The sequence below is a fragment of the Ipomoea nil genome, unplaced genomic scaffold (genome assembly GCF_001879475.1).
Source record: "Ipomoea nil cultivar Tokyo-kokei standard unplaced genomic scaffold, Asagao_1.1 scaffold0803, whole genome shotgun sequence".
Taxonomy (NCBI): Eukaryota; Viridiplantae; Streptophyta; class Magnoliopsida; order Solanales; family Convolvulaceae; genus Ipomoea; species Ipomoea nil.
Window position 1 is genome coordinate 183224 of NW_017617231.1, and position 15851 is coordinate 199074.

The 15851-nt window shown below is 36.3% G+C and overlaps 2 protein-coding genes across 3 annotated transcripts; one reads left to right on the plus strand and one right to left on the minus strand.

Annotated features, from left to right (window-relative positions):
- Window positions 1–1229: 1229 nt before the first annotated feature.
- Window positions 1230–6727, plus strand: LOC109177202. Of its 2 annotated transcripts, none has more exons than XM_019326512.1 (13): window positions 1230–1641; window positions 2242–2377; window positions 2489–2613; window positions 2704–2905; window positions 3008–3246; window positions 3335–3446; window positions 3539–3683; window positions 3824–3966; window positions 4058–4227; window positions 4439–4744; window positions 4827–4885; window positions 4957–5168; window positions 5334–6727. In XM_019326512.1, exons 1-13 carry the CDS (start codon window positions 1423–1425, stop codon window positions 6524–6526), a joined length of 3261 nt encoding a protein of 1086 aa, XP_019182057.1. In that variant the 5' UTR covers window positions 1230–1422; the 3' UTR covers window positions 6527–6727. The 2 variants fall into 2 exon arrangements, with proteins under 2 accessions (XP_019182057.1, XP_019182058.1); XM_019326513.1 differs by having other exon boundaries at window positions 4830–4885.
- Window positions 6728–10681: 3954 nt separating this feature from the next.
- Window positions 10682–13068, minus strand: LOC109177196 (pentatricopeptide repeat-containing protein At2g30780). Its single transcript, XM_019326508.1, has 2 exons — window positions 12483–13068; window positions 10682–12204 (listed from the first exon to the last, which is right to left on the minus strand). The coding sequence occupies exons 1-2, from the start codon at window positions 12903–12905 to the stop codon at window positions 11083–11085; spliced, it is 1545 nt and encodes a 514-aa protein (XP_019182053.1). The 5' UTR covers window positions 12906–13068; the 3' UTR covers window positions 10682–11082.
- Window positions 13069–15851: the final 2783 nt, after the last annotated feature.

Sequence of the window (15851 nt, forward strand, 5' to 3'; positions counted from 1 at the left end):
AGGCCAGATTAGCTTTTCTATACGAGAAGGGCTTCGAATTCCCAACCTCTCTTATGGGACAAGAGTGCACGGCCACTTACGCCAACCAAGCTGGTTATTTTAAATTAATGGTTTTAGATGCATTAAAAAAGTAAAGTAATTGCAAATGTGTAGAAATTTAAAACTAAAGCAGTATAATTGTACTTATATATAAGTAAATGGGGAATCAATGATTTGGCCCTTCAATTGTTAGTGAACTCAATGTAGTCCCTCAATTCCATATTCATCTAATTTGGTCCTCTAATTAATTTAATGTTGGTCAAATAACTCCCTCCGGCCATGTTCCGTCGAGAAACCGGTAATAACTCCGATTTAGCGTGGGCATTTTTGTCATTTCCAATCTTCATCACTGGCCACTTTGTTCAAAATTGGAACATTGCTAGTGCAGATGATCTTGGCCACTTTGTTCTCAGCTAGAACCTGACCGTGATGAGAACAAAGTAATCTACACCGTTTTTTTTATTTTAACCACTCTGTTTACATCCACGCCAGAACTGATGTCGCCAACTAAGAAGAGGGATGAAGATTCTTCCACGACGGCCACCTGGCAAAGCGACCGACACCGGGGACGGCGCTGCTAAAAGGCAAACCACCACAACAAGGGCTACTTCTCCCCATATGGATCATTCCTATCATAGCTCCGTTGTTAGGAGGCAAAGTTATAATGAAAGGCAAGCCGCCGCATCCGGCGGTGACGGCTGCCTCCGGCTTCGGTGGGCTCTTCGTCTGCACCCACCGAACCCTAATGGATCCCGTGGTTCTCTCTGTCATTCTCTAACGCAAAATTCAGACCGTGACCTACTCCATTTCGCGATTATCTGAAATCCTCTCACCAATCCCCACTCTCTAGCTGACGCGCAGCCACGACCTCGATCCAACAATCTCCTAACCACTAATTACTAGACTTAGCGCATTACCCGTCTCCGTCCAACAATTACAACATACAAGTAAAAGTTTAATAATAATTGAAATAGGTAATTAACTAGGTTTGAAATTAAATATTGTCAAATGTGTCAGAGTGTGTAGTGTACTCATCTCACTGCCATCCTTCTTACTCCTGGACATATATGTTTCAATCTATCAACTCCCACATGGACCACATCAAAATAAATACAACTTTTCAAACGCACAGAAAATCATCTCTCATTCATAGGCCTGTCATCAATGAATGTCCCTATCACCTCTCTTCATTTTTTATGCTCTCTTATCTTCATTAATTAGCACACACTGCGTTGCACTATCAGTTTCATGTCTTATATCCTCTCACAGCCTTCACCAGCCACTAAAATCCCATTTCTCCAAATCATATCCCACACCTCCATGCAAGCTAAGAGCAAATTTGGTTGAAAATTGAGACATGTAAAAATCCCATTTTTTGCTGAAATGGGATTTTTTAGCAAGAGTTCATGGTTGGTTCTGCATTGCTGGGTTTGTCTTGTTTTGAGTCTGAGAGCTCAACCTAATGCTGCTTCCGAGGTCTCTCTTAGGTTCTTGAAGACCCCTTCACCCTTTTCAAATCAAAATTCAACCAAATTTGTTTTTCAAGTCTTGGTTGGAGGCAACAACAGTGATGTTTGTAAAGATTGTCCCACAACTTGCAAGGTCATCTTCTGAATCTTCATGCAGGATATATATATGTATCTGTCTCTGTGAAATTTCATTAAATGTTTTTTTTTTTTTTTCTAATTTTTCTTGTATTGCCTTTGAATTTGAGGTTTCCAGTGATAATTGGACTTCCCTACTTTGCATTGCTTAGATAAACTTCCACCTTTGCTAATTTTGTGTGCACGAAGAACTGGAAATCAGTAGCAGTTTCCTATATATTCTGGCTTATCCCCAACATGAATTGCATAATCAATTGTATTGCTTGTGAATTTTTTCACACTGTTTTAAGTGAAAGATATGGTACACTGTATTGTAGAATGTTGATTTTGTAAGAGCAGTTGTTAGGATCAAACGGTTACCACTACGCCAAAAGTTATAGCTAACAGCGAAGACACAACGTTATTTCCTTATATACCGTCACATTTTCGAGAGGCAGGGTGCTGAACTTGGCCCTTTACTGGCCTCCGCCCAACAATAGTAATGAGCACAAGAGCAAAAGTGCTTTTCTATTAAAAGTTTTATGTCTAAATAAGTTTTCCTTGTAAGGCATGCTGTGAAATTTCATATTTTTTATTAAAAGTTTTGTGTTGAGTGCAGCTGGATGACCACGTACCTTCGGATTGTCATGGCGGGATGGTTTCTTATGCAGCATTGCAGGATGGATTTCATACCTTTGAAGCTTGCACGAATGGGTCTCGTGGCGTTGGGTGCGCTAGCCACAACTGGACAGTTGGTTGGTTGAGCAGCTGTTTTTCGATCTATATTCAATTGATACACCTTTTAATATTCTATGGATCGTGATCGCTCTATGCCTTTATTGATGTCTTTTTTTTTGTGTTTTCAGACACAGTTCCCCCTACAGCTTACCTTATGGCCCCAACATCTTTTACAAATGCTTCAAATATTACCGTAAATATATCCTTCACCGAACCTTGCGGTTTTGGATGCCCCTCTGTAAATTCGTGCAATGTAAGTCTTGTTATACACAATTTAGTATCTAAAAGTTCTGTATATCGCTAAAGCAAGTGGTATTACTATTCATAGTGTTCTTTTCTGTAGCTTATTGTCTATGGTTCGGGCCAAGTTTTGCCAAGTACACTTCGTGTCATTCACCCGAACCTCACATTTTCTATTGTTGTGAGTTTGCCGACAAGTTCTCAATTTGGAAAGGTGACCATAGTGACGGGTAAAAGTTTCTGTACAGACGCTGCTGGAAACAAATTTACGAGGACAGAAAATTCAACTTTAGTTGTACATTATGGTTAGTCAATTTTCTTTAAGTTGCATAGAATTTTTCAAATGTTGTTTTTTTCGTTATATTGTCTATCAAACTATGATGTTTTACATATGATGTTTGGTATAGATAGAAGAAGTGTTTTGGTGAACTTGAGAACTCACATACCGGAAAGGCTACTCGAAATTAATGCAAAAACTAGGACGGTACTCGCAACTAATAATGCAAACAAGCTTAAGGTGTATTTATACTTCACCGAACCAGTAGTTAACTCGTCTACTCAAATTTTGGGTTCTCTTAACGCGAGTGAAGGATCACTTACACCTATTAACGGGAAAAGCCTTGGAAAGCGTAGATTTGGTTTTGAGGTAATATAATGTTCTTTATTAGCGTTTTGTATTTACTAGAATATTATAAGGTATATTGCTGTTGTCTTATTGTTTTCCACCGTTTTAGCTAAAAGATATATCCGAGACGGCCATACTCACAGTGAGCTTTGATTCAAACTCGGTAATAAGCAGACAGGGAACCCCGGTTTCTTATGTTGCCCCGGTTACTTTTCTATATGGTGTGTATTATGGCCTCGTGAAAAACCTCTAATTAATTTCTGTTGTCTTATCATAATTTGGAGACCTGAAATATTTTTTTTGGGGCCTTCAGATACTCAACGACCTACTGTAAGGTTGAGCACGACATCTAAGATGAGGACTAGTGAAAAGCAGATTCCTATTGTGATAAACTTTATCAAGCCCGTCTTTGGATTTAATTCATCTTTGATATCTATCAGCGGTGGACAAGTTAAAAGGTAAGCAGTTTCGAGTATTTCACACGGGATTTTGATTCCCGGGATCGTCCCCACGAAGCAGGTCATTTGCCACTTGAGTTACCCTTTGGGTTTGTTACAAATTTAATAGTTTAGTGAAATAGTGACTCGTTTTTCCCCAGCTTTCAGGAAATAAGTCGGAGCACGTATGGTCTTTTTTTGCAAGCGGATGGTGATTTAGTATCTATCAGCGTGCCCGAGAATGTTACAGAGGATGTTGCGGGAAATAGGAACCTACCATCAAATATTCTCCAACTGAAGCACTGTAACGTCTATATCTAACGGTTTATATTGTGCCACCCAGCTTTTGTTGTTGTATTATGGTTCTCTAACTCGGTGAATATATCTTTTTACAGATTCTGTACCCATGATATCCCGGGTTCTTTCAATCTTTGCAACCACCGCTTTTGCAGTGACAGCTTTTGTTGCGGGGCTTCTCACCGTTTCGACTGCTAGCCTTCAGTCTATTGGTGCATTCTCGAGACCAACTTCACTTTTGACGTCTGAACCCACAAGAAGTGTTTTCGTAAGTACCTATTCTCTCGTAACTTCTATTAGAAATAAAGCAATTATGTCTCGTCCTGATATGATTTGAAAGCTAGGTTCTATTAGTAGTAGCATTTTATATATATAGATGACACGATCTCAATGAATGTAATGTCGATACATTTACTGTTAGATCCTCGATGTCTATTATCGAGAATACTCATATTTTATCATTTGGTCTTTCGAGACAGAGAATGGCAAGCCACATACAGATTTTTGCAATGTCAAGGTGGTTACCGGTTGTCTTGCCAGTTGAATTCTATGAATTTGCGAGAGGCCTGCAGTGGAGTGTTCCCTATTTTAACCTCCCGTGGGAAACCGGGGAAATGCAGCAGTTCATGGTGGGATCGAGTTCTCCATCGGGTGATTCATATAGTTCGAGAATACATGATTCTGGACTTTTTCGTGGTGTTAAACCAGACCTAGAACACGTGGGCGTTGGTCCAACGGTTTATGGGTTACCGTTAACCCCTATAGAATATGGATCAGTATTTGAGGTTAGAAAACATTATGTTTACAAAAACCTAGGTTCTTTCCCTTTTGTTTCCTCTGACAGGAATCGTTTTCGTTTCTCTCTAGCAGAGCCACAATGTCTTGCCCGAAGCTGAGTTCATCTGGGATCCACAAAATTCAAACGGGTATTTTTTGCAGTTCGATTATTAAAATGTTTGTCATCTGAAATAGCTATAACTCGTCTCTATTCTTTCAGATGGAGGGAGTTCGATAGAACGATGTTTTGGTTAGCTTTAATTTTTGGCGGCTTGCTCTTGCTTCATGCTTTGCTCCTTTGCGTTCTAAAATTCCGAAAGGACACGAAAAAGAAGTGGAGCTATGGGGCTTTGATATTTCCAAGGCTCGAGATTTTTCTTCTAAGTCTTGCACTACCCGGTGTTTGCAAATCCTCGGTAGCTCTAATCAAAGGTATTTCAATTCCCGTCTCGTTTGTTGATTAACTAAACTCTTTTGTTCGATGTATCCATTTTCATGCCAATTGATAGACAAAAACAAATGCCAAAAAGGGCTCCAAGTAGATATAGAGAATAACGACTCGAGACTAATTGTGGCATCGATATTGTACTATTCTAGGTGGAGAGTCTTCGGGTATAATCGTTGGCATTCTGCTACTGGGCATAGTATCATTTCTGCTGCTCGGCTTGTTCTTGTTCCTCTCGGTGGGTATAACTTGCGGGAAGCTACTTCAATACAAGGAGGTTCATCAAGAAGGGCAGAAATTTCACTGGTATCAAGAACTAGTTAGAGTAACCTTAGGCCCTGGAAAACGAGGCCAGTGGACATGGAAAGAGGAGCGCGATTCCACGTATCTAACCGTTTTCGGTCCTTTGTTCGAGGATCTAAGGGGACCGCCAAAGTACATGTTGTCTCAGATTGCGGGAGGGGGGAATCTCAGCAAGCGTCGGGACAGAATCATTGCATCGGACGACGAAACAGAAGACGCTGAGGCTCCTTTCATCCAGAAGCTCTTCGGGATCCTGAGGATATACTACACGTTCCTCGACACTGCAAAACGCGTGGCTCTCGGGATCGTGGCGAGCGCCTATTTAAAGAACTGGTCGTCTAAGACGCCCACGATCCTCATGCTTTCCCTCGCGGCCTTCCAGCTCTTCTTCATGGTGCTTAAGAAGCCTTTCATAAAGAAGAAAGTGCAGCTAGTTGAGATCCTATCAGTCACCAGTGAAGTTGCCATTTTCGCTATGTGCATTGTCCTCTTGGAGTGGGAATTCTCAGCCAAAGACGAGACGAGAATCGGGATCTTCATGCTCGGGCTATGCATAATCGCGTTGTTAGCAGAAACGGCAAACGAATGGTACGCTTTATACACGCAGATAAAGCGGTTAGACCCTGCTGAGAACTCTTTCTGTCTAGGCCTTAAAGCAGCATCCATAGGGTTCCTTCTGTTCTTCTTTCCTCAAAGACTCATCAAAAAGCTCGACACGAAATGCTCGTTGTTTAAGAGGGGCGGGGAAGGCGAGAGCACGGGAACCACCACCACGCCTTCTACTCTCGATAAAAGCAGGAGTACAGATACTAGAAACTCGGGCGAGAAGTCGTGGCTAAGACAAATACGGGAGCTAGCAAAGTCGAGCTTCAGCAGAGAAGGAAGCCCGGCTGATCCCTCGACCAGCAGGACGAGATGGAGTGATTACGTCTGGAACACAAAGAGGAGTGGGAGCTCATCTGTGGATGATTCTTCAGCAGATTTCAAGACAAAACCAAGAGGATTGTACAAAGATTTAGAAGCGATTTTCGCATCCAAGTAAGCCACTTATACATGGAATAGAACAGTCTTCAAATCTTGCATCTTCCATTAACACCATCCTAGGAGTTTACTGAATGCTGGCCTGCATTTATATAGAAGTTCTAGATGGCTTTCAATAAGCTTGCATTGAACTGCAATAGCTAGATAAAGTGTGGTTGTTTTGAAGTCATTAACCATCTATATTCCACTGCAAATTACTCCCCCTCTTCTCATTTGTTTGTCATAGAACTTGTTGAGATAACAAGAACAAGAAACAATAATAATGGCAGAAAGTAGAGAAGGCGAGATTTACGTAGTTCGGTAATGTGTCTACATCCACGGGATTGAGGAGGGTTACAAGTATCATATTTATATGCAACTCTAAACATGAACAACTACAAAAATACCAATGCACTATGGATCGGGGTAATCATGCTCAAATAGCATCTGGAAACACCCAACAAGTCCAAACAATGTTTGAACTTGTCAGTGGTTGCTACCTTTGTCAACATGTCCGCTGCATTGTCATTGGTATGAATTTTCTACAATAAAATCTCACCAAAAGTAACCAACTCTCTAACCTTATGAAACCTTACATCAATATTCTTGGTTATGGCATGATATACTTGATTTTTAGCTAAAAAGATGACACTTGGCTATCACAATGTAACTAAACTCTACCTTGTTCAATACCCAATTCTTTAATCAAACCTGAAAGTCAAAAAGCCACTTTAGCTACCTCAGTCATAATCATGTATTTTGCTTCAGTTGTAGACAATGCTACAACAGACTGAATTGATGACCTACAACAAACAAAATCACCACCAAAAATAAAGACATACCCCAATGTAGAACGTCTGTTATGCACAAGGATGCAAATAAATTAACTCCTTTGTGATTTTGTAGGACAAAGACTTTTAGAATTTTGTGAAGTTAGTAAAAAATGGAGTCAAAATTCTTGACATTTGTTAGTACATTTGAAGAAAATGAAGAATTAACTTGTTAGGATTTTTATACAAAAATTGATTTGAGTTTATTCATATTCTAAAATCAAATTATACTACTCAAGACTTACCATATGAAGGACATGTATAGATAAAGTTACCTCATTTTATATCAAAGTGTTTAAAAATTAAAATGTGTAAATGATTATTGGTACAAATTGGGCCATCATTATACCATGAATCATAATTCACCTTACAATATAGACCATTAACATAATATTCATTATTAGTATAGTAAAAGTTCATTTTGTAGTATAATGAATGTTCATTTTTAATATATTTAATGTTATTTTTAAGTATGCTATCTAAAAATAAATCTTCAGTACATTAAAAATAATCTTTCTTCGAAATATTAAAAATAAATATTAATTAGTGGTTCACATTGTGGAACCATGATCCATAATACTTACAATAGTGAATTTATATACCTATAGTATGTGACTTCTATGAATCAAATTTATGTATTTATAAAAGAGTTAATTACTGAAATGGTCCCTTAACTATAGCGAAATTATTAATTTAGTCCTTGACTATTTTTTTGACCAATTAAGTCCTTCAACTTTAAAAATTTTAACCAATTTGGTCCTCAATTTGTTTGACCGTTAGTCAACCGTTAACTTGGGACCAATTTGGTAATTTCACTATAGTCAAGGGACCATTTCGATAATTAACTTTAGGGGTGGGCAACTCGGTTCAGTTTTCTCGAAACGAACCGTACTAAACCGAACTAGTTCGGTTCGGTAATATATCGAACAACCGAACGATATTGGATTCTTGTATACCGAACGGTATTCGGTTCGGTTTGATTTATTATTACTATTACTATTACTATTAAGTATTACTATTATATTTTTTTAAAAAAATCAAACGGTACTCGGCTTTGTTTTTTATCAAACCGTTCGGTATACTATTATTACTATTACTATTATATTTTTTTAAAAAAATCAAACGGTATTCGGTTTTGTTTTTTATCAAACCGTTCGGTATACGAGAATCCAATACCGTTCGGTTGTTCGGTACGGTTTAGTTCAGGAAAATCGAACCAAATTGTCCACCCCTAAAGTTAATTACCGAAATGGTCCCTTGACTATAACACAATTACCAATTTGGTCCCAAGTTAACGGTTGACTAACGGTCAAACAAACGGAGGACCAAATTAGTTAAAAATTTTAAGTTGAGGGACTTAATTGACCAAAAAAATAGTCAAGTACTAAATTGGTAATTTCGCTATAGTCAAGGGACCATTTCGGTAATTAACTCTTTATAAAACAATGACTTTATGTACATGTAGATTTCTTTTTAATGCACAACCAAGGATATAAACTTGCAACTACAAGGTCACAAGTTCGAATCTCAGCCTTCTTAGTTTGAACCAATCAGCGAGTCACAAGACAAGGTTTACCCAACGACTGTAGGTTTCTCTCATCACCCCACAAATAAAAAGGGCAATATTTAAATTCCTTTTATATATTTTGGAATCTCAAAATGTCCTGCCTGATACTTCTTCATCGCAGGAGAATTCTGCTACCAATTACCATTGAGAGGAAACAGAAAAATGTAAAGAAATTCAAGTATGTATATATCTTTAATGGCCTCACAGCCAGTTGATCCATGATTATAAACTAAGCTACTATCCATGCACTGAGAAGATGATCCTGCAGCCTTAGACCTTAGTTGCTATCATGACAAACACATTTGCAGATGATTAACAAACACAGCAAGCCATGCAATTTAGATAATGCAGGACAACCCTATGTTATGGACTATAGTCACAGGCAAAAAAAAAAAAAAAAAAAAAAAAAAAAAAAAAAAAAACCAATGAACGATGAACCAAACCGAGTTTTCTTGAGGCCCTGAAACTCCCTAGCCCCTTTGCTGGGATGAAAGTCTACTTGCCTTCCATTGAAACTAGTTCCCTTTTCTATGGGGTAAAACACAACTTATAGAATGACTAAAATCGGGCGAATAAGTTATAACCTGTTAAAATTTCCAACTTACTAAACAATGAAATAATAGATAAAGCAATGCAATAATTTTTTAAAAAAGAATCTCTTCCAATTAAGAAGCTTTCCAAATCTTCTACAACAACTTTCCCGCTCCTGGCTCATCTTGCTTCTTCTTGGTTCTGCAAAAATAACTCGGCCCCAAAATGCATCACCCTACCAACAAGTCATTAAAAAAACAAACTCATTATACGCAACTTTGGTGTTCAATATTTTTAGAAGTCCAAACCACACTAAAAGATTGAATCCAACCAATTAGCTGGTCTAACTCATGGCCTTATAAACCCATATATTCTCTCTTATTTTTTCAACAATGTGGGACTCTTAACATTAACAAACATGCTAGAACTTTTTTTAAAAGAAACTATCTGACAAATATCCCAGAGTTCCAACTAAATTGAAGCAAAGTTAGCATTCCTTAAAAGACATCACTCCTCAGCAACTATAATTCAAAATCTTCATACAGGTTTTCAGTTGAAATTTCCCTTGATAATTGAAGTTCATACAATCATTCTGTATTCATTATCACCATCATGCAAAATCAGGAATAAGAACTTATACAAAGGGATCTAAAGGCAGAGAGTAGAAGAATAATTAAAAGACAATATACCACATCTTCTTTGAATTCAGAATTTATTTTGATGAGAAGGAGAAAAATCTCGTAACTCTCCTGCACAGTAGTTGTTGATTTCACACAGAACCTCAGCACATCCCTTTTACCATAATTAAGTAACAATGACACCAAACAGAACACCAACTGAATACATGAGCCTGAGCGGCACAAACTGCAGCTGCCATGGGATAAAACGTGAAGTACACCAAAAATGAACTACCTAAAATTGCAGAGATTCCAAAAAATCAGCGACACATACCCACTAAGATGACATAAAGCCATAACAGAAAGGAGAAACAACAGGAACAGAGGTTAAATAACTGTGAGGCTATTTAGCAAATGCATAAATTTATACCCAAAAATAGAAAATCTGAGAGAACACAAAACCAAGACGCATGCAAAAGAAGTGCACAAAACTGGCTGAACTGCCCATCAAAACTAAGAATGCTCGCAAACTTAATAGATGAAATCAGGCAAAATCTCCTTGTCACTTCTATCTGAGGAAAAAAGGGTATCATCAGGCAGTATAGAGCATTCAAATTTGGAACTCCATTGTATAGTAACTCAAAAAATTTAACTTGTCACTACTTGTCTACTCCTTTGGAAGTGGACGCCGTCACCATAATAACATATTTACACAAATTACACTTGAAGGTAAAATCTTATTTTGAAATGTGAATATTGCATATAGAGCTCAGTACTACAGATAGTAACACTTGGTTTTGCACAACATCATGTGGCCAATGGCTCACACTAGTATAAAATGAATCAAAAAGAGTAACCTAATGTAACTCCAACGCACTGTTATATGGTTGACACTAGAGAGTATCTAAATAGAATTAATCCTCCACTAACAAAAGAAGCACTACATGGACGTTCAGAGATTCATGGTGACATAAATTATAAGATGCCACCACATGCTTGCGAGTCATCCCTAGAGCAAATAACAAATGGTGATCTATGAACTGCATGCAGACATTGGAATGCCATACCCATGCTTGCACATCACCCCTGCAACCTGCTCAAGTTTACTCTTTTCACCCCATTTTGAGTATGCTTTATACAATATCCATAGCGTTTTCTTTGTCCAAACAATATTCACCTTCTCCATCTCATCAAGAACATTTTCCATTTCAACGAGCCGCTTGTCTGATGAATACATAACCATCTTACAGTGGTAAAGAGACCTGCAAATTCTCCATCCACCACACTCTGCACGCTTCACAAAATTAGCAAGCTTATCCATAGCACTGTATCGGAAGTAACATGCAATAATGCCTTTCATCACACCAATTGTTGTTACAGAGGTGTTGCGTTCAAATGCCTCGTTGATCGAAGTTTCCATCTCTTCTAAAAGATCTTCTTTTGCATATAAAATTATCAACTGGACATTCAACCAAGGACGGTATTCATTGTCTGGAATAAACTTCAGCAATTCCTTAATCTTTGAAACTCTATTCATGTTAGAACTTCTACAATAAGCAGATATCATTGTTCTAATCAATGAGATTTCCTTATGATCAACATGATCTTTGACCAGCTCATAAGTTTCCTCCATCTTTTCCAACCTACCTGCATATGCATATCCCCGCAGCATCAGTAAATATGTAGTACAATTAGGCTCTATGCTGACTGCATTCATGATTCTGAATGTCTTCTCCATATCATCCCACTTCCATGCTGTAAGATACCCAGCAATTAAATAGTTATATGTAGTCACGTTAGGACATATATTTAAATCTTTAACCTCGCGAAAGGTTTCTTCCATGTGGTCTACGAGCAATAGCCGCCCAAATACAGAAATAAGAATGTTATATGTTACTATCGTTGGACAACAGGTTGCTTCCTTCTTCATATCCTGAAAAACAGATTGACATTTCACGGCCAAACCATTATACATATATGCACTCAAGAGCGCATTGTACATGGAAGTTGTCCTGACTTGCTTGTCAGCAGCTTCTCTGAAGATTTGTGATGCAAGTTCAACATTATGCAACCTTCCTGCCAAAGAAATAGCCTTGGCATACTCCTCTGATGTTAGAGGATTGATATAGTCCACTTCTCTTCTCCAATTGAAAACCTGTATTAGATCACTTCAAATAAATAAAAAGATCCCTCCTTAATTAACTTTTTTTCTAATACTTAACTTTTTTCTCTTAAGTAACCACCTTTAATTAAGTTAGTTAAATATACTTGCTTGTAGGAAACTATGTACTAGAACTAGACATTTGTCCAAAATGGTTTATCATTTAGCATTCATCAAAATCCAAACTAAGAGGTAAATGCTTTGACTGCGATTAATATATTCAAATGGAATTTGGACAATTACAAGGAAATTAAAGGAGTGAGGAAATTCACCTCAATAGCTAATTGTGGGGAAGAATGGAGCTGCGTCAAGAGCTCAACTACAGCAGAACCATCCCTGTACTTTCGAAACAAGGAAGCTCCTTTCTCTTCCAATACTTTATACAAAGTTTCAACATCGCCGCTGTGCATCACCAGCTCATCCCTCAACTTCGAGACCTTGTCTCTTAGATCATTCGCGAGTAATGAATCCCCATAGGTCCACTTGCCGGCGAAGAGACCAACGACATTCGGCCATACGTATTGGGAAGACGAAGAAGAAGAAGAAGAAGAAGAAGGAGAAGAGGAAGAAGAAGAAGAAGAATACGATTGCGCTGAGGCTCGGACAAGCGATGCAACGGCAGAGGGTTTTGTAGGAATCCCTGAGAATTTGTGGAAAAACAATTCTGGGTATGTGATTTTCAACAACCGCTTCATAGTTGAAATTTTAGAAAGTTCAAATTTTGATGAAGGGATTTGTAGAATAGGGTTTTTGAAGGGGGTTTACTCAGTCGGAAATTAATCTCTTTGATGGCACCTAAAGCAGTCAAGGAACCGGAGATGGAGATGATGGCATTTTTGTTTTAATCTTTTTTCTTTTCTTTTTAATACTTAGGTGAATTTGACGGACTAATCTTAAATCCAGAATTTTTATTTTATTCCTCTTGGGTATAGATGAATGGTTATATATCCATCTTACCATATGAATCCTTATACAAGTTTTTTTTTTTTTTTTTTTTTTTTTTTTTTTTTTTTTTTTGTATAATGAGTGTTTATTTTAAATTTATTCCTCTTGATTTTATAGATTCGATTATAGCTTGTGGCATAGATTTTTATTTCTCAATGTAATTTGCAGGTTCTTATATGTGTTGTGAATAAATATATGTGGACATTATTATAAAATTTATAATATAACAATATTTTGTTGTTATTTATAGACTATTAGTTTTACACGAATTATGTATATTGTATAGATTGGAATGAATGATGATTAATAAAAGTGTAATGATTCTCGCTATATTTGTTGTCTCTCTTTAATTTACTGAGTAAATACCCAAAATGGTTCCTCGACTATAGCTAAATTCACAAATTGGTCCTTAACTTTCAATTTTAACCAATTAAGTCTTTAACTTTATAATTTTAACACGATTTAGTCCTCCGTCTATTTGACCGTTTGTTGACTGTGATTTTTGAGGATATATATGTAATTTCATGGTCCATCGTCGTTTTTTAAGGTTCGGGTTGCATTTTCAGACCGCACTGTTACATTTGAATCCACCGCCGAAAGCAATCTACCAAATCATGTCGCCTTTCTTCATCCTCCCTTTGGATTCAATGTAGTTGAGTTCGTACCAGAGTGAAGAAGACAACGTGTTTCCGAACCGGTGCAGCGTCATCCTGGAGGCCTCCATGTGTTCCGATGAGAGCTGCGGGTTCTTCTGGAGATCGTCTATAACGGCGCGGGCGCCGGCGTTAATGTAGAAGTGTTCGAAGGATCAAATCGTGTTAAAATTGCAAAGTTAAGGACTTAATTGGTTAAAATTGAAAGTCGATGACCAATTTGTAAATTTAGCTATAGTTGAGGGACCATTTTGGGTATTTACTCTAATTTACTATACTCATTATATTCTTGCCTTGTAATCGAGATGATACGCTGTCTACTCAAAGATTCACCAAGTTTCACAACAATATGCACACCCTCAATAGTAAATATAAGTTCTGCTAATAATAATAATAATAATAATAATAATAATAATAATAATATTATTATTATTATTATTATTATTATTATTATTATTATTATTATTATTAATCTACAAATACAAACCTAACAAAAGTCAATAAAGTTAGACTTCAAACGAGTAATAAAAAATGTTGGTGTATTTGTGACGGAAGTAGCAACAATATGGATTGGTGGTGTTTCCTTATAAAACTATTATTGCCACAGGTCATAGTGATGCATTCTTAAAATATTTACTTTTATGAAAAAAAATTGATAATATTGTATTGATATACGCCAGGATATTGAATGAAACTTTGATAAATTCTGAAACACTAATTTAAAAATACACATTAGACATTAGACTACTTGTGCAATGCATGTGTGGTAACTCGTACTCCGTAATAATATATTGTGAAATTGGACATCGCCTGAATCATTGTATTGTTTACATCTTAAAAAAAAAAATAGAGTAAAGAAAAACCCAGCCAATCAAGGATATTGGCATTAACGTGTTGAACATATATTACGAATATGTTAGATTGTAGTCACAAAAAAAAAAAAAAGTTCATATTTTAATTTCATCATAAAAGTTAGTTCAAGATTAGAGATTAGGATTAGGTCCAATTTAAGTACTACTCTACGATTTCTTGTATAATCGATGTGAGATCATATTAACAACTGAATATTAATAAACTAAAAAGAAAAAAATGCATTTTCAGTCTCTTATTTGTTACTCGTTAACCATTTTAGTCCTTAACCTTTTATTGTTGCAATATACACTCCAAATTCTTCAAAAAAGTTATAGTGAATGTTTAGTAAATGGCTGTTAGTTGATTGAGTTAGTGAGTTTAACTAGTTGATAGCATTAGCTGGTTGTATAAAGATGTTTGGTAAATTAGCTGTTAGCTGATTACATACAAAATGATTTTCTAAAAAAGCTACTTTGAATAGCTTTTTGAAATTTAGCATTTTGGAGCAATAACTTGTTACGTAAAGCTAGTTAATCAAACACTCATATTGATTGTTTAACCACGTCAAACAACTAATAGTGATCAAATAAGTCAAAATTGACAAATAGGCTAATTATTTCACTAAACATGACCATTATTCTAACTCGTGGAGCAACAAAACTATTAAACTTTATCACAATTTTACTTAGTACATGAGTATTTTAGTATTTTTAATGCTTATTCTTTAATTATAATATTCTTTAGTCTCGATATTTTATTTATAAAACAAAAACATGATTTTAACAGGTTTGTGTATTGAAAATAGAGACGATGTATTGAATAGAAAAATTTTATGGAAGAAGATTGTCAAAAGTAAAAAAGTTTTAAAGAATAAAGATGATACAAATTTAAAATATCTATGAACTTAGTAAAATTTTAATAAAATTTAATAATTTTGTTCCTTTAAGGGTTAAAATTAGACTCTATCTGTCTCATTTTTTGTGTCTGGTTCAATTAATGAGACTTGACTGAAAATATTTTTAATTCAAATTTTTATAATATTAAGTTTAGTATTAGTATACATGGTCTGACTAATGAATAGTAAGTAGGACATATAAAATGAGACAGAGAAATTTTTTTTTTTAAAGATTTAAGAGTGTATATTGCAATGATAAAAATTAGTGACTAAAACATCTAATAAAGAACAATTTA